The sequence below is a fragment of the Dipodomys spectabilis genome, unplaced genomic scaffold (genome assembly GCF_019054845.1).
Source record: "Dipodomys spectabilis isolate Male_0828 unplaced genomic scaffold, ASM1905484v1 ptg000286l, whole genome shotgun sequence".
In the NCBI taxonomy this organism is placed as follows: Eukaryota; Metazoa; Chordata; class Mammalia; order Rodentia; family Heteromyidae; genus Dipodomys; species Dipodomys spectabilis.
In genome coordinates this window covers 225919-250207 of record NW_024870963.1, presented here as the reverse complement: position 1 = coordinate 250207, position 24289 = coordinate 225919, and the positions used below count along the sequence as shown (strand labels likewise).

Below are 24289 nucleotides of genomic sequence, written 5' to 3'. Positions count from 1 at the left end.
TTTCAATAGATGCAGAAAAAGCATTTGACAAAATCCAACACACCTTTATCATGAGAGCTCTAGGGAAACTAGGAATCCAGGGAACATTCCTCAATATAATAAGGGTTGTGTATGACAAACCTACAGCCAGCATTATACTTAATGGTGAAAAGCTAAAGCCATTTCTTCTAAACTCAGAAACGAGGCAAGGATGTTTGCTCATTCCACTCCTCTTCAATTTAATATTAGAATGCCTAGCTAGAGCAATAAGACAAGATGGAAACATAAGGGGATCAAAATAGGGAAAGATGAAGTAAAACTCTCTCTTTGCAGATGACATGACCTTGTATTTAAAGAACCCCATGGACCCAACTCACAAGTTATGTGAGCTGATTCAAAACTTTGGCAAATAGCAGGGTATAAAATTAACCCTCAAAAATCAATGACTTTTCTGTATGCCAATAATGAGAAGAGTACGGCTGAAATCAGGAAAGCAACTCCTTTTGTCATAGGCCCCCGCCCCCCGAAAAATAAAATACCTAGGAATTAACTAAAAAAGTGAAGAGCCTCTATGATGAAAACTTTAAAAACTTGAAAAAGAAGATTAAAGCAGAACTAAGCAAGTGGAAAAACCTGCCATGCTCCTGGATTGGGAGGATTAACATCATGAAAATGGCAATACTGCCAAAGTCTATCTACAAATCCAATGCAATACCCATCAATATCCCAACCTCATTCTTCAATGAAATAGAAGAAGCAATCCAAAAATTCATATGGAACAACAAAAGACCCCGAATAGCAAAAACAATCCTTAGCAGAAAGAACAGTGCTGGAGGAATATCAATGCCAAACTTCAAACTCTAGTACAAAGTCATAGTAATCAAAACAGCTTGTTACTGGCATAAAACCAGACCTGAGGACCAATGGAATAGAGTTGAAGACCCAGAAATGAACCTGCAGACTATAGCCACCCAATTTTTTGATAGGGAGCCCAAAAAATAGAATGGAAGAAAGACAGACTCTTCAGTAAATAGTGCTGGCAAAATTGGTCAGACACCTGTAGAAAACTAAAATTAGGGGCTGGGAAAATTAGTGGCTTAGTTCAGTGGTAGAGTGCTTGTCTTGCCATATATAAGGCCCTAGGTTCGATTCCTCAGCACTACATAAGCAGAAAAAGTGGAAGTGTACTGTGGCTCGAGTGGTAGAGCTCTCACCTTAAGCTGAAGAGCTGAGGGACAGAGCCCAGACCCAGAGTTCAGGTACCATGACCAACACCAAAAAACAAAAACAAAACAAAACAAAAAAAAACAAAAAAGAAGAAAGAAAGAAAAAGAAAGAAAACTAAAATTAGATTCTTATATATCAACCTGCACCAGAATCAACCCCAAATCAAACACCTCAAAGTCAAAGCAGACACCCTGAAAACATTACAGGAAGGAATAGGAGAAACTCTAGAGCTCCTTGGCACAGGTTGAAATTTTTTTAATAAAGATCCAGAAACACAACAAATAAAAAAAAGGTTGGACAAATGGGATTGCATGAAACTGCAGAGCTTCTGAATGGCAAAGGACATAGCTAGCAAGATCAATAGAATCTCCACATACTGGGAGAAGATCTTCACTAGCCATACAACAGACAATGGCCTCTATCTAAAATATACTTAGAACTCAAAAAATAAATCCCCAACAACAAATCCTCAAAGAAATAACCACCCCACTAATAAGTGGGTTAAAGTCTCTAAAGAGAGACTTCTCTGAAGAGGAAATAAGAATGGCCAATAGACACATGAAGAAATATTCATAATCTCTGGCCATAAAAGAAATGCAAATCAAAACAACATTGATATTCCACCTTACACCAGTTAGAATGGCTATAATCAAGAAATCTAGTGACAACAGATGCTAGAGGGGATGTGGCCAAAAGAGAACTCTATTGCATTGTTGGTGGGAGTGTAAACATGTTCAACCACTCTGGAAAGCAGTATGGAGGTTCGTCAAAAGACTTCACATAGAGTTCCCCTGTAACCCAGCAATTCCACTTTTAGGCATCTACCCAAATGATCACAAACAAGGCCATACTAAAGCTACCAGCTCAACTATGTTTATTGCAGCATTATTCACCATAGCTAAGATATAGAACTAACCCAGATGCCTCTCAGTAGATGAATGGATCAAGAAACTGTGATATATCTATATCTATATCTATATATATCTCACACAATGGAATTCTATGTTTCCATAAGGAAGAATGACACCATAGCATTTGTTAGGAAATGGAAAGACTTGGAAAAAATCCTATTAGGTGAAGTTAGACAGACCCGAAGAAATATAGGTACCATGGTTTTCCTCATTGCAATAATTAGTATACATCTAGGATATTTGATCAAATAAGCAGAAAAGCTCAAAATTTATGTACATATGACCATATAAGATGATACTAAGGGAAATGAGCCCCAAGATATGGATACAACAGGTGGTTTTTTGTTTTGTTTTGTTTTGTTTTCTGGTCATGAGGCCTGAACTCTGGGCCTGTGCACTGTCCTCAGCTCTTCAGCTCAAGGCTAGTGCTCTACCATTTGAGCCACAGTGGTGCTGAGGAATCAAACCCAGGGCCTCAAGTGTGCAAGGCAAGCACTCTACCACTGAGTCACCTTCCCAGCCTTTGTTGTTGTTTTTAATAAACTATATGATTTCTTTCTTTTGTATGTTCTTCCCCTGTTGTCATTGTACTTGATTTTGGTACCTGCATCTTGTATGTACATTTATATAAATTAAGGAGGGGAAGGGGAATAACAAAATGCTGAAACAAGGACATAGGATGAACCATTGCAACAATGATACTCACAAGACATTATGTTGGAAATAAACTTTACAACTTCAGGGGACAGGGAAGGAGTGGAAGATGTCAGGGAGGGAAGGTATAATAGGAAGAAAATAAAAGAAGGGGTAACAATGTTCGATAAGAAATGTACTCATTACCTTACTCATGTAACTGTAACCCCTCTGTACAGCATCTTTACAATAAAATTAAAAAAATTAAAAATTAGTAAGTCTCCATCTCAACAAACAAGGCAGGGGTGGTATATAATCCCAGGTATTCAGGAAAATCATGGTTGAAGGCTGGTCATGTAAAAATCATGAGACTCTTACCTGAAAAATACTTAAAGCAGAAAGGATTGAGGTGTTGCTCTAGTAGCAGAGTGCACAGAAGCCCCTTAATTCAAATCCCTGTACCACCAAAAAATGTGTTATGTGTATTACATAAGTGGTAACATCATGTAAATGAACAACTAATTTGATCAATATCTCTTAAAAAAGTTGTGTGGAGAGAGAAAGAGTGAAATAAATAATACATTTTTCAAGAATTGTTTTTTACCTAGGGGTTGAGGGCCAAGCTCTTCACTGAGTCACATGACTGGAACTGGACGCTCATCAAAATGGCCAGATAATAAATCTTCTTTTCCATGAAAGGCTATGGTTATTCTGCTTGAAGAAAGAGTCTTGGCTATAGAAACCTTATTCATGAACTGTGGATAATTCTTGTTCCACAGAAGACATGGCGGAGGGCATATTTCATGTCCTTGTTGCGGAGGCTATAGATGAAAGGGTTTAAGGCTGGAGTCACTGAAGAGTATATCAGTGTGATGATCTTATGCACCACAGCTGAGCTGCCAGATGTGGGACTCATATACATCACCATTATGGTTCCATAGAACAGAGAAACTACAGCCAAGTGGGACCCACAGGTTGAGAAGGCCTTTCGCCGTCCAGCTGAAGAGGGAACGTGGAAGACAGCTCTAAGCACTAGGGCATAGGATCCCAGGATGTACAAGATAGTGAGAGTGATGATAAGACAGCTCAAAGAATAAAAGACATGCCCTACGATGGGAGTAGGGTCACAGGACAGAGCCATCAGTGGATCCACATCACACAGAAAGTGGTCGATCATATTAGGACCACAGAAAGTTAATTGAGAAATGAAGAAAATGGGAATTGAATATACAAAGAAACCAATGATCCAGCAAAGAGACACCAAAATGCCACAGAACTGTCCAGTCATGATGGAGGGGTAGTGCAAGGGGCGGCAGATGGCCAGGTACCGATCATAAGCCATGACACAGAGGAAGAAGCATTCTGTTGTGCCCAGGGAAAAGAAAAAATAGAACTGAATGAAACAACCAGAAAAGGACATGGTCTTAGTTTTGAAAAGAAAGATGACCAGCATATTGGGGGCTGTGCAGGTCACATACCAGATTTCTAGGAAGGAGAAGTTGGCCAGGAGCATGTACATAGGTGTGTGGAGTTGGTGCTCCCAACTCACTGCACAAAGGATGGCCAAATTCCCAATCAGAGTCAACAGGTAGACCAAGAATATCAGTGAGAAAAGGATGATTTGCACTTCCCAGGGACCAGCAAAGCCCAATAAGATGAAATGTGTCACAGTGGATGTCTGTGACTTATTCATGGTCCTCAGACTGTGGAGACAAGAGGAAAGACAGATAATATTAATGTACTCTGCTGCTGAAACATCTGAAAGTTTTTTTTTTTTTTTGAGATGAGTTTTGATGCATGCAGGGAGTGTAATGATGTTCTAAAACAAATTGCGTTCTTTTTTTGTGGTCGGTTGTGTGGATTAAGCTCTGGGCCTGGGCGCTGTCCTCAGCTCAAGGTGAGCACACTACCACTTAAACCGAAGCACCACTTCTGTTTTTCTGGTGGTTTATTGGAGATAAGAGTCTCACAGACTTTCCTGCCTGGGCTGGCTTTGAACAGCGATCCTCATATCTCAGCCTTCTGAGTAGCTAGGATTACAGGCACGAGCCACCAGTGCCCAGCTGTATTCTATTTTGAATTTGCCTTTTGGCAATTGTTTTGGTGTGCTGGTACTGGGGCTGGAATTTAGGGTTTTGTGCTTTTGTTTGGCTTTTTTGTTCTGGCATTCTACAACTTGACATACCTCCACATCCAGATTTTTGCTTATTTATTAGAGATAAGAATCTCACAGACTTTCTGCCTAGGCTGGATTAAATTTTTTTTTTTTTGGGTCCGGTTGTGGGGCCTGAACTCTGGGCCTGGGCGCTGTCCCTCAGCTCTTCAGCTCAAGGCTAGCGCTCTACCACTTGAGCCACAGCGCCACTTCCGGCTTTTTTCTTTTTGCGTATGTGGTGCTGGGGAATCGAACCCAGGGCCTCAGGCATGCAAGGCAAGCGCTCTACCACTGAGCTACCTTCCCAGCCCTAGGCTGGATTAAATTTTGATTCTCATTTCTCAGCCTCATTAGTAGCTAGTATAGCAGGCATGAGCCACCAAAGCCCGACAATGGCTTCACTTCTTTTGTTTTTGCTAGTCCTGAGGTTTGGACACAAGGCCTAGACACTGCCCCTTAGCTTCTTTTGCTCAAGGTTAGCACTGTACCACCTGAGCCACAGCATCACTTGTGGGGTTTATGTGATACTGAGGAATCAAACCCAGGAATGCTACACAAGCACTCTACCACTAAGCCACATTCCCAGCCCCTCAGTCTTTTAAAAATGTAAATTCTAGATTGTTTGAATTTACATGGTGGTAGACAAAAATCAGTTAAAGTAATCCTCTTTAGTTCAGTGACAGCATGTTCTAGTATGCACAAGGCCTTGGGTTCCCTCTCTGGCACTGGAAAAACCAAAGCCAAACCAAACCAACACCTCAAAATACAACAGACAAAATTATACAGAAATCTTGAAAATGGTTTGTTTGATACCTAGTTAGTTCTTTTTTCAGTGAAAGTTCCTCACATAGACAATCATTTAGTGCCATTCATCTTAAAATATGAGGACATATATATTATTGTTTTTAAATAGATTTCAATGTGAGACTTTTTAGAAATTCGAATGATTTATGCTTTAACATTAGTTCAGATTATTTATGGACCTATTTTAGTTAGGAGATTTTATTTCTCTTTCCTTCTTTCTTCTTCTCGTCCTTTTGTGCCAGTATTGAGGCTTGAGCTCAGGGCTCTGCTCTTGATTGGCTCTTTCACTTCACCACTTGAGCTCTATCGTACTTCTGGTTCTGCTTTTTTGGTGGTTAGTTGGAGATAAGAGTATCACAGATTTTATCCCTGGGCTGGTTTCAAACTGCCACACTCAGATCTCAACTTCTTGAATAGCTAGAAGTACAGGTGTAAGCCACCAGCACTAGAAGAATTTATTTTTTACCTTCTAAGTAATGATAGCTGGGTGCTGGTGGCTCATGCTTGCTATCCTAGCTATTCAGGAAGTGGAGATCTGAGGATTGTGCTTCGAAGCCAGCCTGAGCATGAAAGCCTGTGAGACTCTTTATATCCAATTAAGTACTAAAAATGTTGAAAATGGAGCTGTGGCTCAAGTTGTACAACACTAGACATGAGCAAAAAAGCTCAAACACCCAGACCAGAACAACAACAAAAAATATTGATAGAAGAAAATGGATAAGAATATGCAAATGATAAAAATTATATAACAGATAATTAAGTTAGTTTTTTTTCTGGTGGTTTTGGAGTGTAAACCCAGAGCCTTTTGCTTGCTAGGCAGAGGTTCTTTCACTGAGCCCTGCCTCCAACAACTATAGCTCATTTATAATTTGATAATTAATACTTTGTTTATATCCATGAAAAGCCACTATCATTCCCTGTCTGATGGGTAATTTTACTTGTTATTTTCTCATTTATCTCTATTTAAAAAGAAGTATTTTGGGGGGTAGGAGTAGGGGAAGTGGGGGAGGAAAGGAATAATAGGACAAAAACAAAAGAGGGGGTAACAATGTTCGACAAGAAATGTACTCATTACTTTACTCATGTCACTGTAACTTCCCTGCACAACATCTTTACAATAAAATAAAATTAAAAAGTATTTCAATAAAGATGAATATAAATATAAATGTATGACATATTAAAGAAAAAATTTACAGTTACAAAGCAATTCTATTCTAAAGTCTTATTATTACTTGCCAGAATTTTTCCTTAGAGTTAGTTATTTGGAAGATTTTACTTTATTAAAAAGTAGTAAAAAATACCTTAGATATTCAAAATAAAAAGATATGACTGGGGGCTGGTGACTCATACCTATAATTCTAGCTACTTAGAAGACTGATATCTAAGGATTGCAGTTTGAAGCCATTTAAGGTAAGAAAGTCCCTGAGACTTTTATCTTCAATTAACCATCAAAAAGTCATAAGTAGAGTTATAGATCAAGTGGTGTAGTGCTAGCCGTGAGCAAAAAAAAATCAGGCTCTGAGTTCAAACCACAGGATCATTACATATACACACACACACACACACACACACCACACACACACACACACACACACACACACACACACACACACACATCAAAGATGTTTCAAAAACTAATTATTTACATTTTGCTAAGGCATAGCCCAAGAGGTAGAAGACCTGCCTTGCAAGCATGAGGCCTAGAGTTCAAATCTAAATAGCCCACATAAATTATCCACACTTCAAAATTTGTTCTTTCTTCTTTTAGATTACAATCATTGAAGAAGATATGTATATGTATATTATTTTATATTTTGTTAGTACTTGTGGTTGAACTCAGGGCCTGGGCACTGTCTGAACTTCTTTTGCTCAAGGCTAGCACTCTACTACCACTTGAACCACAATGCCACTTTCGGCTTTTTCTGTTTATGGTACTGAGGAATCGAACCCAGGGCTTCATGCATGTTAGGCAAGCCCATATATACATATATATATATATATATATACACATATATACACATATATATAATATATGTATATGTATATATATAATATATGTATATATAATATATATTTCTGCTTTTCTATTAATATATATATTGATTGTACAAAATACTGGGTTCATTGTGACATTTTTATATATGAATACAATGGACTTTATTTTCATCTCCATTCCTGTCTTTTATAGTTACCAAGAATGTCTATATCTATATCTATATCTATATCTATACACATATATTTGTGTTAGTCCTGAGGCTTGAGCTCAGGGCCTAGTGCTATCCCTGAGCTTTTTCTTTGACCAAGGCTGATATACAACTTAAGCCATAGTTCCATCCCTGGCTTTCTGATGGGTAGCTGCAGATAAAAGCCATATAAACTTTCTTGCTGGGACTGGTTACTGCAATCCTCAGATTTTAGCTTGCTGGGTAGCTAGGATTACAGATATAAGCCACTAGTGCCTGGCCACCAAGAATATATTTATATCACATTTAAGAACCACATACAGCTCCAAGAAAGAGCACAATCATAGTTTTAACATATTGTAATATCCAAAGGATTTAAGCACAATTTTAAACTTTTTTGATTGATAAAAGGAAAATTTACTTTAAATGCCATTTTGATAAAGGAGTGCATGTATAGTACTTCAACAGACTTAAATAGAAGAAGCCCTTCTATTATTGAGGTTATATTAATCGAGGTAAATGTATTTATAACTATGCAGCTATGACAGGGTCAAAAATTGGTAATGTATGAAGTAAACTGACTATACTCACCTAGAAAGAGCATCACCTCCCTGTTGATCTGATTATGCCAAAACAGATTACAGAATTGTTGAATGCTGTTGGCTCTCACCCGTACTCTTAGCTACTCAGGAAAGTGAGATCTGAAGATTGAAGTTTGGAGTCTGCCTGGGCAGACAAATCCAGAGACTCCAATCAATCTCCAATTAATCAGCAAAGAACTGGGACTACAGGCATGGCTCAAATTGGTAGAGTGCCAGCTGTGATTGAAGAAGCTGCAGCATCCTGAGTTCAAGCACTGGTTCTGGTATGCAAAACAAACAAACAAACAACAAAAGGAAAACTATGAAGAGAAAGTAAATGGAAAGATGACTTAATTCTTTTAAACTAGGATTGGGATTAGGAATAAACTAACCTACATCAATGGCCATTTTGATAAATAATCACAAAAGAATAGCTACACACTAGAGGAATGCTACAGTCTTCATATTCCCCCAAACCTCTCCTCACTGGGATAAGAGATCAGAGAAAGAAAGAGAGAGGAAGAGGGGAGGAGAGAGAGAGAGAGAGAGAGACAGACAGACAGACAGACAGACAGACAGACAGAGACAGAGACACAGAGAGAGACACACACACACACAGACACAGAGAGAGACACACATAGAGAGACACACAGAGACACACACACACAGAGAAAGAGCAGATGCTCATGGAATGGAGCAGTAGCAACTATAATTCTGAACTCAACTAACAGCATTTAGCAAATTAACATATTCAAAGACTGAGCTTAAGCTGGGTGCTGGTGGCTCACACCTATAATCCTACTCAGGAGGCTGAGATCTGAGGATTTCAGTTGAAAGCCAGACCAGGCAAGAAAGTCCCTGAGACTTTTATCTCCAATTAAGCTCCAGAAAACCAGAAGTGGGCGCTGTGACTCAAATGGTAGAACATTATCCTTGAGCTGAAGAGGTCAGGGACAGTGCCCAGGCCCAGAGTTCAAGCCTTATGACTGACAAAATAAAACAAAGCAAAACAACTCCTCAAAAACAACAACCCCCTCCCAAACAACAGACCCTTGCAGGAAAAAGATAGTTGATGAATTTCACAGATACATTCCAATATAATCTTAAGAAATACATTCATGACTAAACTCTGTGTGTTCTCTTAGTCTTCACAAACACTGATTTTCTCTTTTTCTCTCTCTTTCTTTCTTTCTTTTTTTGGAAGTCTAGCCTCACAAACTTTTGCCTCCCCAGTATTGGGATTACTGGCATGTACTACCATGCCTGGCTCCTTCTTCTTTTTCCTAATACCACTCTTCCTAATGAAAAGTTAGAAATCAGAGAGGAGAACCACAATGACAACAACAACAAATCCTAATTTTCTATTTGGTTTCACTCTCTGTAGCTATAGTTATTTCTACGCTATTCTGTTCACTTGATCTATAAAAGCTGTACCTTTCCTGGTTGCCTCAGCCACTTTCTGGGAAGAGAAGACCTCATTAACATTTAGTCCACTGATTTTGGAATGTCTGAATTATATATCTTCAGCATATTGAATAAACAAATACAGAGGTGAGTAGGCCCACCTGTTGTGAACAACAGCCATGTCCATCAGAGGAGACTCTCCTGACATGGGGGACTACACCTAGATCATCCTGGATGAGTCTGAATGGAGGTCACAGAGTTTCTCTCCTTTGCTGGCTCTGATGTGGAGGCTCTATGTAATGCTAGGTACAACTAATTTTGCTTCTTATGCATGCTAAGATTTCAGTGGCCTGTTCTTTACTGTACAGATTGTTTCTTCTAACTTATCCTCATCTTTAGCCTGTTAGGAATTCTCAGTTTTTTCTCAAAGAGTCTGTAACTTGTCATGCTGTCCCTAGGCACCCTCTTGCTTCCTGAATTTTCCTTACATTTTTGATAAATTGATCTGTAGGGATTATTAAAAATAATGCACTACTTTAACTAGGTAGAGTTGTATACTCCATGGGCACCTTAAGCTTGTGGTTTTCAAATAATGAATGTGGTTTTGTGCCATGGGATCCATAGATCCCCAAGTAATATCTTTCCAAAGGGCCAATTTCACTTAGATAACTTTCATATATATATTTATTTATTGTAAAGATACTGTACAGAGGGGTTACAGTTACATGAACAAGGTAATGAGACCATTTCCTATTGAGCATTGTTACTCCCTCCTTTGTTTTTTCTCTACCATCCTTTCCCTCCCCACCTCTGAAACTCTTTTTTTTTTTTTTTTTTTTTGGGTCCGGTCGTGGGGCCTGAACTCTGGGCTTGGGCACTGTCCCTCAGCTCTTCAGCTCAAAGCTAGTGCTCTACCACTTGAGCCACAGTGCCACTTCCGGCTTTTTTCTTTTTGCTTATGTGGTGCTGAGGAATCGAACCCAGGGCCTTGAGCATGCAAGGCAAGTGCTCTACCACTGAGCAACCTTCCCAGCCCTGAAACTCTTTTTAAAATACATTTTTATTGTAAAAATAGTTCTATGAATGTATATTTTATTATTATATTTTCTTTTTTCTTTCAGGTAAGTGGTAGATTTATTCATCGTTCTGGCTGGCACCAGGCCATCTTGGCCCTCCATGCGTTGGGAAAGGCCTGGGAAAGAGAGGTGGGAAAGAGAGAGCTGGGAAAGAGAAGAGAGAGCTGGGAAAGAGGGCGTCTGGGCTTGGGCTAGGCCTTATCTAGGGTATGGGCAGAGAAAGGTGTGGCCATATCAAATTCAGATGTGACCTCTTCCAGTTATGCTGTTGCCTAGGTAACACAGATACTGAGTGGAGACTTTTCTGTGAGGAGGGTGGAGTCTGCTCACCATCCAGGTGTGGACCTTATTCTAGCCTTTTAATAATCATGAAATAGGGCATGGATACTCTGGCTACTTTCTAACAAGGGGTGTCAACAATAGGGGTAAAAGGCTGCAATTTGGTCCCCTCCCAGAGAAGGCAGCGAGCAGCAGCTGTCCCTTGGTGGCATGAGTCCTTAGATGAAGTCTGGAGAAGTCTTATGAGGCATTGAGGGGCTGGAAAAAAATACTAGAGAGCAAATAAAGGCAAGAGGAAGGTCTTGGGGCTGAAAATGTTGGTAGAAATGTCCCTAGCTACTTCTGACATCTGGCGATTAAGTAGAGAAGTTAGGTGACAAAGGCAAGAATATAAATTCCTGTTCAATTAATAGATAGATAGGTATAGAGATTGGATGGGCAGGCTTCTTACTTCTACTGACCTCCTGGCTCTGGTTAATTTTGAAAGGGCAGGCACAAAGTGGCTGATGTGGCATCATCTCCTCTTACTCTTCCCCCATGTTCCCTTGTTCCCCAGACTGGCTGAGTCTAGGTGCTCGTTGCTGGGATGGCTTTTCCCAGTAAGTATTCAAGGAGGATTGAACTCAGGGCCTGGGCACTATCCCTGAGCACTTCTGCTCAAGGCTAGCACTCTACCACTTTGAGTTATAGTACCACTTGCAGTGTTTGCTGGTTAGAGATAAGAGTCTTGAGCCATGCTTCCAGCCGGGCTCTTTGCAGGTTAGTTGGGAGATTGGAGTCTTAGGGATTTTTCAGCCTGGGTTCACTTTGAACTGAAATCTTTGCCACAAAAGCCCTTTATTATTTCCAATTAAAGCAACAAGGAGATTAAATGGAATAAGTAGAACTTACCTGCTCCTTATCAAGAACTGACCAACAAATATTCTGCAATGACAAAACTCATTAGATGTGATGAGAATTTCAGCACAGTTATGCCTAGAATTTTAGAACCATGTAGTCAGTAGTTGAATACATAACACAAAACAAAAAGACAAAACTCAAAACCTAAAATTTTTGACACCAATGTGTAGACATCTTTGCTAACAAAGCACATCAGATGGTTGGGCCTCACTTGCCAGGGCCTGTGAAAAGAGCAACTTGTTAGCAAGGCACCTTAATATAGATGGATGAAGTGGTAAGCTTGGTGGAAGGTTAAGGGTCAGATGGGGCCAAACCCTTAGCCCACCATTTGGCCAAGATGGCAAATTTCTGAAAGAATGCAAAGAAACTCTGAACAAATAGATCAAGCCTACATTGGCTAGTGTTTTAGAGGGAATCTAGAGGGGGGGTCTCCGGGACCCAGCCTGCGTCGCATTCTTCAGGGCACAAGCCAAAATGTTGTAGAAAAGAGAAAGGGAGAGATAGGGAAAGTTGGACATGACTGGCAGAGAGAGAGCAAAGTGAACCTAAAAGTAAACAGACTTCTGATCATTTACCATTGCAGTGGCAAAAACTGTCTACATCTAGAATGGCATAAAAATGAGGCGCTCAGGCTTTCCAGCGAGTGCAGGAGGCATTTCAAAGGAGTTTCACCACTTGGGCATGATTCGCAGCAACCCATTAAATGTGTAGAGAGTCAGTCTGGTGAGTGAAGGAGAGCTCACCAGGCAGAAGTGGCGTCCCAACTTTCCCCAGAGCCCTCTAGAGAGAAATGGCCAAGCCCCCAAAACCAAGCACCCTTGGCTGGCTTCAGAGGTGACCGGCCTTTCAGCTAAAGGCCGTAGGAGCTCTCTGGCATGCTGCCATGTCTGGACAGAGACTGAGCAACAGAGAACTGTAGAGAGTAGTTTCACTCACCAGAGTAGAGAAGTGGTGTGGATGTGGATGTGAAGGCCAGAAATGGTATCGATGCACTGTGTCCACAGCAGACAGATGGGTTTGCAAAAGGCCATCAGAACTGTGGATATTCCTCAGAGCAAAAAGGGAAAAAACAAACAGAAAAAGGAAAAAAAGGAAAAAAAAAACAGAGACGAATCCCACCTATCCTGACTTTAAGCCCTTCCCGGATCATGGCACCATTTATGTTAGGTTTTTAAAATGAGGTAACTGAGTATGAACAGCACCACACACGTGGTATTCAGGTAAGGGGTAGGTTTATTCATGGTTCTGGCTGGCACCAGGCCACGTTGGCCCTCCACGAGGCTTGGAAAGGCCTGGGAAAGAGGTGGGAAAGAGCTGAGAAAGAGCTAGAAAAGAGCTAGAAAAGAGACGAGAGAGCTGGGAAAGAGCTGGGAAATAGAGGTGGGAAAGAGAGAGCTGGGAAACAGCAGGGAAAGAGAAGAGAGCTGGGAAAGAGAAGAGAGAGCTGGGAAAGAGCTGATTATATTTTCTTCTACAATTGTCCTCTTTAAAAAAAGAGCTTGCATATGTATACATGTTTATTGCAGCAGAGTTCACAGTAGCCAAGTTATGGAAACATACAAATGCCCTACAACAGATGAATGGATCATAACAATATGGTATCCACCTATCTAGATTTACAATAGAATTTTTTTTACATTTTTTATTATTATATCTTTAAATAGTTGTACAAAGAAGTTCCCATTCTACAAAACTGTATATTGTTAGGTTTTTAAAAAGAGGTAGCCAAGTAAGAACAGCACCACACACGTGGTATTCAGGTAAGGGGTAGGTTTAATCATCATTCCAGCTGGCACCAGGCCATCTTGGTCCTCCACGCAGTGGGGAAAGGCCTGGGAAAGAGAGCTGGGAGAGTTGGGAAAGAGAGAGAGCTGGGAAAGAGAGAGAAAATAGCTAGAAAAGAGAGAAAAGAGCTAGAAAAGAGAGAAAAGAGCTAGAAAAGAGAGCATCTGGGAAAGGTGCGAAAGAGAGAGGTAGGAAGGAGAAGGTAGCTGGGAAAGAGAAGAGAAGGAAAGAGCTGAGAAAGAGCTATAAAAGAGCAGAGAGAGAGCATCTGGGCTTGGGCTAGGCCTTATCTAGGGTATGGGCGGAGAAAGGTGTGGCCACATCAAATTCAGATGTGACCTCAGCAGATGCAGATGTGATCTCTTCCAGGTGTCCCAGTTGCCTAGGTAACGCAGGTACTAGGTGGAGACTTTGCTGCAAGGAGGGTGGAGTCTGCTAGCCATCCAGGAGTGGACCTTACATATATGAGTACAAGTGTCTGGCAACATTGTCACCTATCACTCCTAACCCGTCCCTTCTCTTACTTTTTTTTTAAAATGGAGATTAGGTGATTACATAAATTTCACATTTCACAGTATTGTGGAATAGTGATACTTAGTCAAAGTCACAAACACATTTTAACCTTCACAAGGCAAATTATCATTATCTGTAAAGTTTGTGAGTTCTATGAGCTTTGACAATACAAATTATTTCTTCCACATCAGGTGATGATTACAGTTCTTTCCGTTTGTTTAGTGTAGGCTGATTTACAATAGAATTTACAATAGAAATTTTTAAAATTTAATTTATTTTTTAGTGTTGGTACTGGGGCTGGAACTTGGCCTGCACACAGTTCCTTAGCATTTTTTGTTCAAGGCTAGTGATCTATCATTTGAGCCACACCTCTACTTTTGTCTTTTGTTTTGTTAATTGGATATAAGAGTCTCAAGGACTTTCCTACCAGGGCTTGCTTGAAACTGTGATTCTCAGGTCTCAGCCTGCTGAATAGCTAGTATAACAGACAGGAGCCACTAGTGCTCAGCTATTCAACATAATTTTATGCAGCCACCAGGAAGAATGAAATTATATCATTTGCAGAGAAATGGATGAATCTGGAAAATATATGGAGTGAAACACAGAAAGGCAAAAGGCACATTTTTCACTCATTTAAAGATTTTAGATTCCAAATACAACCTCTCATGTAAACATACACAGAGGCATATAAGTTGAGTAAAGCATAGTATATTCAGGAGTGAAATTCCATGGAGTAAGCCTTTTAAACAATGAGCAGTTTAACAAAATGCATATCAGGAAGATGAAAAAAGTTTGAGTGGTGGGGCTGGTGGTATTGGGGTGAATGAGTAAAAAAGTGGATAGGGACACAAGAAGATTTTCATTGTTGTCATTTTCAATGTGTTATGTGATTTTTTGTTTCTTTTGTGTGTTCTTCCCCCTATGGTTTATCCCCTGTTGTCACTGTATTTGATTTGAGTTTGGTACCTGTAAGGTCCGCTCTTGGATGGCTAGCAGACTCCACCCTCCTCGCAGCAAAGTCTCCACCCAGTACCTGCATTACCTAGGCAACTGTGACGCCTGGAAGAGGTCACATCTGAATTTGATGTGGCCACACCTTTCTCCACCCATACCCTGGATAAGGCCTAGCCAGGCCCAGATCCCTCTCTCTTCTCTTTCCTAGCTCTCTGCTCTCTCTCTCTCTCTCTCTAGTCTTTTCTAGCTCTTATCTAGCTCTTCTCTTTTCTAGCTATTTTCTCTCTTTTCTAGCTCTCTCTTAGCTCTTTTCCCCATCTCTCTCTCTTTCCCAGGCCTTTCCCCACCGCGTGGAGGACCAAGATGGCCTGGTGCCAGCCTGAACGATGAATAAACCTACCCCTTACCTGAATACCACGTGCACTGTTTTTACTTGGTCACCTCTTTTTAAAAACCTAACAGTACCCTGGCATCTGAATTAGGAAAGGGAAGGGGAATAACAAAAATGGTGAGACAAAGTTCAAGGGGGAACCAATGCAACAGTGATACTTACAAGACAGTATGTAGAACATGATCTGTACAACTTGCAGGGGAGGAGGGAGGGTTGAGGGGGGAGAGAAAGTAGGAGAAAAATGAGGGAGGGGGTAACAAGTTTGACAAGAAATGTACTTATTACTTTACTTACGTAACTGTAACCCCTTTGTACCTCACCTTGACAATAAAAAACTAAAAAAAAAAATCAAAGTTAAGCTAAAAAAAAAAGGGAACAGAGAACAAATACAGCTGATAAAGGAATTGGGAAATGAGAAATGAGTCTGAGAGGAAGGGACAGACAGGATGGAGGACAATGATAGAAGGAGTGACTCTAATAAAGAAGCACTTGAAACATAAATGGACATGTTCAGTCATAACCCTCTTGTACGTCCATTTGAAGTTTTTTTTTTTTTTTTGAGTCTGGTCGTGGGGTGCCTGAACTCTGGGCCTGGGCGCTGTCTCTCAGCTCTTCAGCTCTCAAGACTAGCACTCTACCACTTGAGCCACAGCGCCACTTCCAGCTTTTTTCTTTTTGCTATGTGGTACTGAGGAATTGAACCCAGGGCCTCATGCATACAAGGCAAGAGCTCTACCATTGAGCCACCTTCCCAGCCCCCATTTGAAATTAAAAAAAAAAAATTCCAAATTATAAGTGTCCTTTGACCTCAGTTACTAACCATGCTTGAGGGAAATGCACTCAAGTATTTCATCACCCACACGGGTAACCCGTGTTGCACTTCTAATTAATCATGAGGTGTTCATAACTTAAAGTGTGGGCTCTTATTTTGAATATACTGGTCTTTCAGCTGCTGATTTTCTTGTTTTAGCATAGGTGTTGGCTACAAAAATAGTACTTGTTCTGGTCCTAATTTACTTTGACTGAAACTTGGTCCTGTAAAGTCTTCTGATAGGCTCATGTTGTTCTCTGCAGTGTAGAAATAAAAATGTGTTATTCCATATCATGTGATATTGGGGATATCACATGTCATATGTGGTGATATTGACTTGAGGAAAAGTGCTATGAGAAAAAATAGTTGGGAGTAAATGTGTTTGAGGTAGACTAAGAGGCTGATCATGAAGCCAAGCTCTGCAGTGAGTCCACAGGACAGAAAACCAAAGAGAGAAGTCTTAAGTGAGGGCTTTGGATGACTAAAAGGAAGATTTTTCTAAAAACTTTATTTCTTGGTATGAAGCATATAGGTGTGAAGCCTACTCTGATTTTGGTGTAAAAGCTAGCCTCTAACCATGGAACGTTATTTTGTCCATTGCTAGTTTTATTTATGTGGCTGTTTGCTCATTGTCTTTAAGAAGATTTTCTCAGTTTGAAAAATTGCACTCTTTGGAAAGGTGTCAGGTATATATGTAATTGGTTCCTTCTGTCAGCTAAAGTTAAAACTAGCAAATATGTTACATAAAAATGATACAAATATTGCTGGGTGCCGGTAATACTAGCTACTCAGGAGGCTGAGATCTGAGGATCATAGTTCAAAGTCAGCCCCCAGCAAGAAAGTCCATGAGACTCTTATCTCCAATAAACCACTAGAAAACTAGAAGTGACATTGTGGCTCAAGTGGTAGAGTGCTCGCCTTGGGCTGAAGAGTTGAGGGACAGTGCTCAGACCCAGATTTCAAGCCCCACAACTGACAAAGAAAATATATGTACATATATATACAATTACATATACATACTTATTGTTGATATCTATTGTCATCACATAATTATTCAGTAAAGCCATGCATGTTAAAATATTTATTGACATTTATCACAAGTGAGCTGAATGTAAACTGTTAAGGAATTATGAAAGTCTCTCCTGTTTAAGTGTGAGTGAGTACCCTGTTTAGCAGAAGGTATTCTTCACTGGTATCATAAATAGCTAAACTCAGAAGTGATCCAATCACAAAACAAATTAGTACAGCCACCATGGGAGACTACAGTATAGAGGCTTCTCAAAAACTAAAAGTAGAGGTGGAGGTATGGCTCAGTAGTATAATGCTTTCCTAGCAAGTGCAGGGTCCTGAGTTCACACCTCAGTACTGAAAAAAATAAAAAATAACCAAACAGATAAACAAAGGAGTATGTGATCTAGCTGTACCACACCTGGGTATAAATAAAAAGTAAATGAATCAACATACACAAGAGATACCTACTTGTCCATGTTTATTGTGGCACTATTTCACAATAGTTAAGTTATACAATTAGTGTAGGTGACAGTTAATGTATAAATGGATAAATATATGGCATATACACACATATATTTTTACATATGCATACATATCATATACATAGCACATATATTCATATATGATGCATTATTCAAAGGGGAATGAAATCCTGTCATTTAAGGCAAAATGGATAAAACTGGAGACATTATATTAAAACAAAGTAAGCCAAACACAGAAGGTTAAGCATTACATCTATTTTACATGCATGGAAATTAAAAAGAAAAAATAATTACCTGATGAATAGAGGTTATTAATTAGTTTTCAAACTTGACTTAAAAGTAGAAGATGAATTATTAAGGACTGGGATGGTTGTGGGGTGTGGGCTAAAAGTAGAGAGGTAGATGAACATGACCAATTCACAAATGTATGCCTAGAAGAAAAATCACAGTAAATTCCATTAATCTGGTCAATAAAAATATTTCTTTCACTCTTAAAATAAATAATCCATTATGTTCTCTGTTGAAGCTGTCTCAGGTTGGGCTAGTTGTTAATCCCAGGACTTTCTTTAGGGCAGCTTTCATGTCTTTGTTTCGAAGACTGTAGATAAGGGGATTTAAGAATGGAGTCACTGCTGAGTAAATCAAAGTGACAACCTTGTGCATTCTGGCTGGACTTCCTGATGTGGGGCTCACATACATCACCATCAGGGTCCCATAAAAGAGAGACACTACCATTAGATGGGACCCACATGTGGAGAAAGCTTTCTTTCGACCAGCACCAGAAGGAATACGGAGCACAGCTCTGAGAACCAGTGTGTATGATCCCAAGATGGAGAGGAAGGGCCCAAAGATAATCATGGAGTTGAAAGTGTAACACATAAGCTTAATGGAAGGAGCAGGGACACAGGCCAGTGCAAACAATGGGCCTGGATCACACAGGTAGTGGTCAATGATGTTAGGTCCACAGAAAGGAAGCTGGGAGATGAGTATAATAGGGACTGGATAGCAGAGGAATCCACCCACCCAGCACACACAGATCAGGATTACACAGAACTTTCCAGTCATGATGGAAGGGTAATGTAGTGGACGACAGATGGCAAGGTACCGATCATAAGCCATAATTGATAAGAAGAAACACTCTGTTGTACCAAGGGAAAAAAATAGATAGAATTGGAGGAAACAGCCAGAGAAGGAGATGGTCTTAGTCTCAGAGAGAATATTGAACAACATGTTTGGGACAGTGGAGGAAACATACCAGATCTCTAAAAAGGAGAAGTTTCCCAAGATTATATACATGGGTGTGTGGAGCCTCCTGTCCCATCTCACAGCACATGCAATTGCCCCATTTCCCAGCAAGGTCAGGAAATAGAGAATCAGTATCATTGAGAAGAAAAAACTCTGCATCTCTTTTTGAGCACTGAAACCCAGGAGAATAAACTCACTCACAAAATGTCTTGTTTTGTTCTGGGATCCCAAAGCTGTTAGAAAAACAGAAGGAATTAAGAAATGAACAATTCTCAACATTTAGATTTTGCAAATACTTTTCTGGCAAATGTTGACATTATCTCATTCGATCTTTAAGCTAAAAGGAAGTGTACTTCATCCTACTCTTTTATGAAGGTATGAAAAGAGAAATTTAAGTGGTTCACTTAAATCTATTTGCTAAACCAGTAACTCATAGATATACTAGAGACTGGTTTGAAATAAGCGCCATTTAATTTCAAACACTACTATGATTCTGAGTCTCAGTAATGGATGAATCATTGATGATGAATCATCTTCCCTTGAATAGTCTACACACACACTTTTTTATTTTGAAGCAAAACTGAGTATAAACTGGAAGAAAAATAGCTGCTCAATTGCTTCTTTAGCCAAAGTTTCATAAATCAAAGGCCAGTAAAAGCAGATAAGAATGAAACTGTGGGTAGGAGTCTCAGGCTCCTTTGCCTCCTTAGGGAGGCAGTGCAGAACATCTAGGAATCTGTAAAATGTTTGAAACTGTCTACCTAGTTTCCTCTCCATCAGCCCCTCTCCCCCAGCACCTGGATTTGTTGAGCAGTCCAGCCCATTCCTCATCCTAGGAGCTCTGGTTCTCTTAAAGTACCAAGACAAATTTGTCTCTTAGAACTTCATAGGTCAATAACTAAATTTAACCTTGTTTAAGTTACACAGGTAAGTCAATTCTATTTCCCATGATGGTGATACTGAAGTCTTAAATAACTGAAAGCAGAAGTTATGTTCCCTACATATGATTTCTTTTGCAGCCCATAATTTTCCCTGGATTGTCTGTACCGTACCTCTCCTAACTCCCCCAGTCAGCTAAGCTGCTCTATTGCATGTTATGACTTGTTTCCTAAGACAATGTGCTGCCTGTCACCTTCTCTAGAATATAAAACCACAGGCCTGCTTGGGAGACTGAGATCTGAGAGCTGTGTTTTGAAGATAGCCTGGGTAAGAAAGTTTAGACTCTTATCTCTAGTAACCAACGAAATGCTAGAAGTAAGTTGCAGCTCAAGTGCCAGCCTTGAGTGAAAAAGCTAATGGACTGTGCTAGGTCTTGAATTCAAGCCTCAGAACTGGCTTGAATTCTCTCTCTCTCTCTCATACACATACATATACACACGTACTGTGTGCCTTAAATTCGCTAAGAATTGAATCTTAAATTCTATAGTTTGTACATTGTAAGTTCTATAGTTTTGTACATTCATCACCTTACTTTTCTTCTTTCTTTTTTCTTTTGGTCATGGGGCTACAACTCTGGGCCTGGGCACTGTTCCTTAGCTCTTCAGCTCAAGGTGAACATTCTACCACTTGAACCATAGCACCACTTCTGGTTTTCTGAGTGGTTTATTGGAGATAAGAGTCTCACAGACTTTCCTGGTTTTGTATCAATTAAATAATGAATAGAAGAGTTGCCTTTGATGTGCAGAAAGTAGAAAAAGTCTTTGTGACATTAAATGAATTAGAAATTGAGACTAGATTAAATCCTTGGATATTTTGCTAGCAACTTTCTTAAAGCTGTTGGCCTAGGCTCATTCATATGTCCTGGTTAAAGTTCAGGACATATAGCTGGGTAAGACCCTATTCATATTTTAAAGTTGCTTTTTTTTTTTGCCAGTGCTGAGGCTTGAACTCAGAGAATGGGCACGGTCTCTGAGTTTTTTATTTTTATTTTTTGCTCAAAGTATACCACTTGAGCCACAGCACCACTTCCAGTTTTTTATTTATGTGGTACTGAGGAAGCAAACCCAGGACTTCATGTATGCTAGACAAGCACTCTACCACTAAGCCACATTCCCAGTCCATATTTTAAACTTTTGACTTTCTTCCATTCATTTAAAAAATACTATAAAATAATATATCACATATATTATAAATATAATATATAATACATTATAAAATAAAATACATATAACATTTTTATTATCTTTAAGGAGTTGTACAGAGGTGTTTCAACTCAATTTGTCAGTTTGTGAGTACAATGCATCTTGATCAAAGTCATGCATTCATTGTACCAAATATATTAACTTAAAAAAAGTAGTCACTGTCAAGTTACTTACAGAATTCCATCCTTATGCCTTTTATGCAATCTACAGAGACCAGGAGGTCTGCTTCTTAGTACTTCACCAAACCTGGAGCAAACTCAGAACAGTAAACATCTTAATGCCAAAGTAACTTTTGTTATTTATATTAACAATAGTTTTAGAATAGTGAAAATTCTTTTTCTGATTTTTGCTTTTTTTTTGTGTGCCAATCCTGGGGTTTGAACTTAGGGCCTGGGTACTGTCCTTGACCTTTTGTGCTCAAGGCTAGAGCTCCACAACTTAAGCCACAGTTTCACTTCTGGCATTTTAGTGGTTACTTGGAGATAATAGGCTCATGGAATTTCTTGCCCAGGCTGGCTTTGAACCACGATCCTCAGATCTCAGCCTCCTGAGTAGCTAGAATTATAGGCACAAGCAACCAGTGTCCAGCTGAAAATTCTTCATAATAAACATGATTGTTATGAAATATATGTTTTACTCATTATTTAGTTCAATGTGTTGCAATTGCAATGCTCATACATACTAAAATTATTAGGAGAAATATGATTTCAGGTACACTTTCTGTAACATGCTATGTTTTCTTTCTTGATTGGAAAATTTATTAGATTTACAATAAAAAGAGAAAGTTGAATGTGGAATATAAATTGCTGCACTTGGGCTGGGATGTAGGTCAGGGGCAAAGCACTTGTCTAGCAAGTACAACATCTTGGGTTTGATCCCCAGAACAAAAAAAAGAAAAGACAACACCCCCAAATTGTTGCACTTTAATTACTTATTCAGTCATTTGTCCAATGATTATTTACAGTTTATTGCATTTCTGACAGAGTTATAAGTTCTGAGGTACAATAAGATAAAAAAATTAAAATAATGAAAAACAAAATCCTTCTTTTAAACTTTTTCTTTGTCAAAGCAGTGGAGAAGGCTACTCAATCTGTACAGTCATATGAACAGACAGCTTCTTGAACCGTGTGTTATAATAACACACTCATCTGTATGCTGTGGGCTTCAACATGATACTTATTCCAGTTAAGATAAATCAAATTTGTGTAGTACAGGTGTTATCATACATTTTATTGGACAGAAAATAGACGTGTTAGTCTTTTCTAGACAGTAGCCAGAGACTGAAGACATGAATTAGCTTGCCCTATTTATAGCCAGAAAGTTCTTGACACCAAGAAGAGAAATTCAATTCCAGTTCATGGTATGTGACCTGGAACCACTCCCTTCAAGTCTTGACTCCTACCTTGATATAGTTATTTGACTTCATAATGTCCAAGACCTTGTTAATGTTATTTGTGCTAAAGTGAAATCTCAGTTACATATAGAATACAGGGTTAGAGAGATATGGATGAAATTGACAAATAATTCCAAGTTTCATGGCATCCTTTCTATTGCTTCTGCTTTCAAAGAACATATGTCAGTAGCTCTTGGTGAATTTAAATCCTCTCTTTTATCATCTGTTCATCTAAAAATATAGTACAAATGGGAAGGTAGAGAGAAAAGAAAGTCAAAGAGCCTAGGAAATACTTCCTGTATAATTGATAAGGGAGTCAGACTTACTTTTATTTCCAACCACTTGTGAGAATTTAAGCTGCGTACCCAGGGAAGAACTGTTTTTAAATTGCAAGAGCAGGGGGTTCCTTTTTATTTAAGGTATGCTTTCTGGGGTTGGGGATGTAGCTCAGTGGCAGTATTTGCCTGACAGGCACAAGGTCCTAGGTTCAATCTTCAGCACTGTTAAAGAAAACAACAGAGAATGGGGAGGGGGAAAGAATCTGCTAGCCTGCTTCTTTCTGCTTGTAGGTGACCATTTGTTACTTGTCAACAACTCTGAAAAAAAAAATCAGCTTTTTCTAATTGCTTCTGTCAAGAGATAGCCTGTCAGCCAAAACATCAGACTAATTTTATGAACATAGTGGTACAAAACTCAGGCTACCTTCTTATTGAAAGGAATTTAATGACTCCCCCCCCCCCCCCCCCCGCGCCCAATATCTGAGACATCTGAACAGCATTTTCCTTAAGTGAGTTATATAGTAGATAGTCTGTTATTCCTGAGTGAGTCCTTAATGTTAACATATCATCCCAGGCACTCTATAAAAAAGTCTGGAGACAAGCCTAATAAACCATTCCTACAAAGGGAGAAAGAATGAAAGGATTTTTTGGGCTTCATGTTCTCAGCAGCAGTGAGTGGCAGGAGCATTGAGGTTGAGACCAGCAGATTTCTTCACATACCTGATGGTGTGTCAAGCTCTAAGAGAAAGATGTGAGAGAAACTCCATCCCTAAGACAATCCTCTGAAAGCGAAGTCTTGGATGGAAAAGATTTTTTTCATGACTTCTCAGACTTGCATCCTTTAGTACTCAGAACCAAATGCAATGTGTTTAAGTCAGTGATTATTAAGAGCTTACAAATCTCTCTTGAATAAGATCTCCAGTTCCCCAGTGTGCTTGCTGGGAGGTCCTTATTTCCTTCCCTGTGCCTATTTCTCTGTGCATGTCTTTAATTCTATGTATATCTGTTTATGTCTTCCCCAGTGGGTTGACTAGGGAGGCACAGGGATAAGGATAAACAGCAAAGAGAGGAAACAGAAACTTTATTTTTGTGTGAAGGTATCTTTGTTTGAAGGAACTGATCTACTTGGGGGCAATGGGGAGGTTAATGGAAG

At 39.5% G+C, this 24289-nt stretch overlaps 2 protein-coding genes across 2 annotated transcripts; both read right to left on the bottom strand.

The window, feature by feature from the left end:
* Positions 1–3498: 3498 nt before the first annotated feature.
* Positions 3499–4449, bottom strand: LOC122126598 (olfactory receptor 11H7-like). Its single transcript, XM_042701090.1, has one exon. The coding sequence runs from the start codon at positions 4441–4443 to the stop codon at positions 3499–3501; it is 945 nt and encodes a 314-aa protein (XP_042557024.1). The 5' UTR covers positions 4444–4449.
* Positions 4450–18610: 14161 nt separating this feature from the next.
* On the bottom strand, positions 18611–19603 carry LOC122126607 (olfactory receptor 11H6). The gene has a single exon (XM_042701108.1). It carries the CDS (start codon positions 19601–19603, stop codon positions 18611–18613), a length of 993 nt encoding a protein of 330 aa, XP_042557042.1.
* Between the last annotated feature and the right edge of the window lie 4686 nt (positions 19604–24289).

Bases quoted from the DNA above. Each gene is read 5' to 3' on its own strand.
- LOC122126598 (XM_042701090.1), bottom strand. From the start codon at position 4,443: ATGAATAAGTCACAGACATCCACTGTGACACATTTCATCTTATTGGGC.
- LOC122126607 (XM_042701108.1), bottom strand. From the start codon at position 19,603: ATGTTGAGAATTGTTCATTTCTTAATTCCTTCTGTTTTTCTAACAGCT.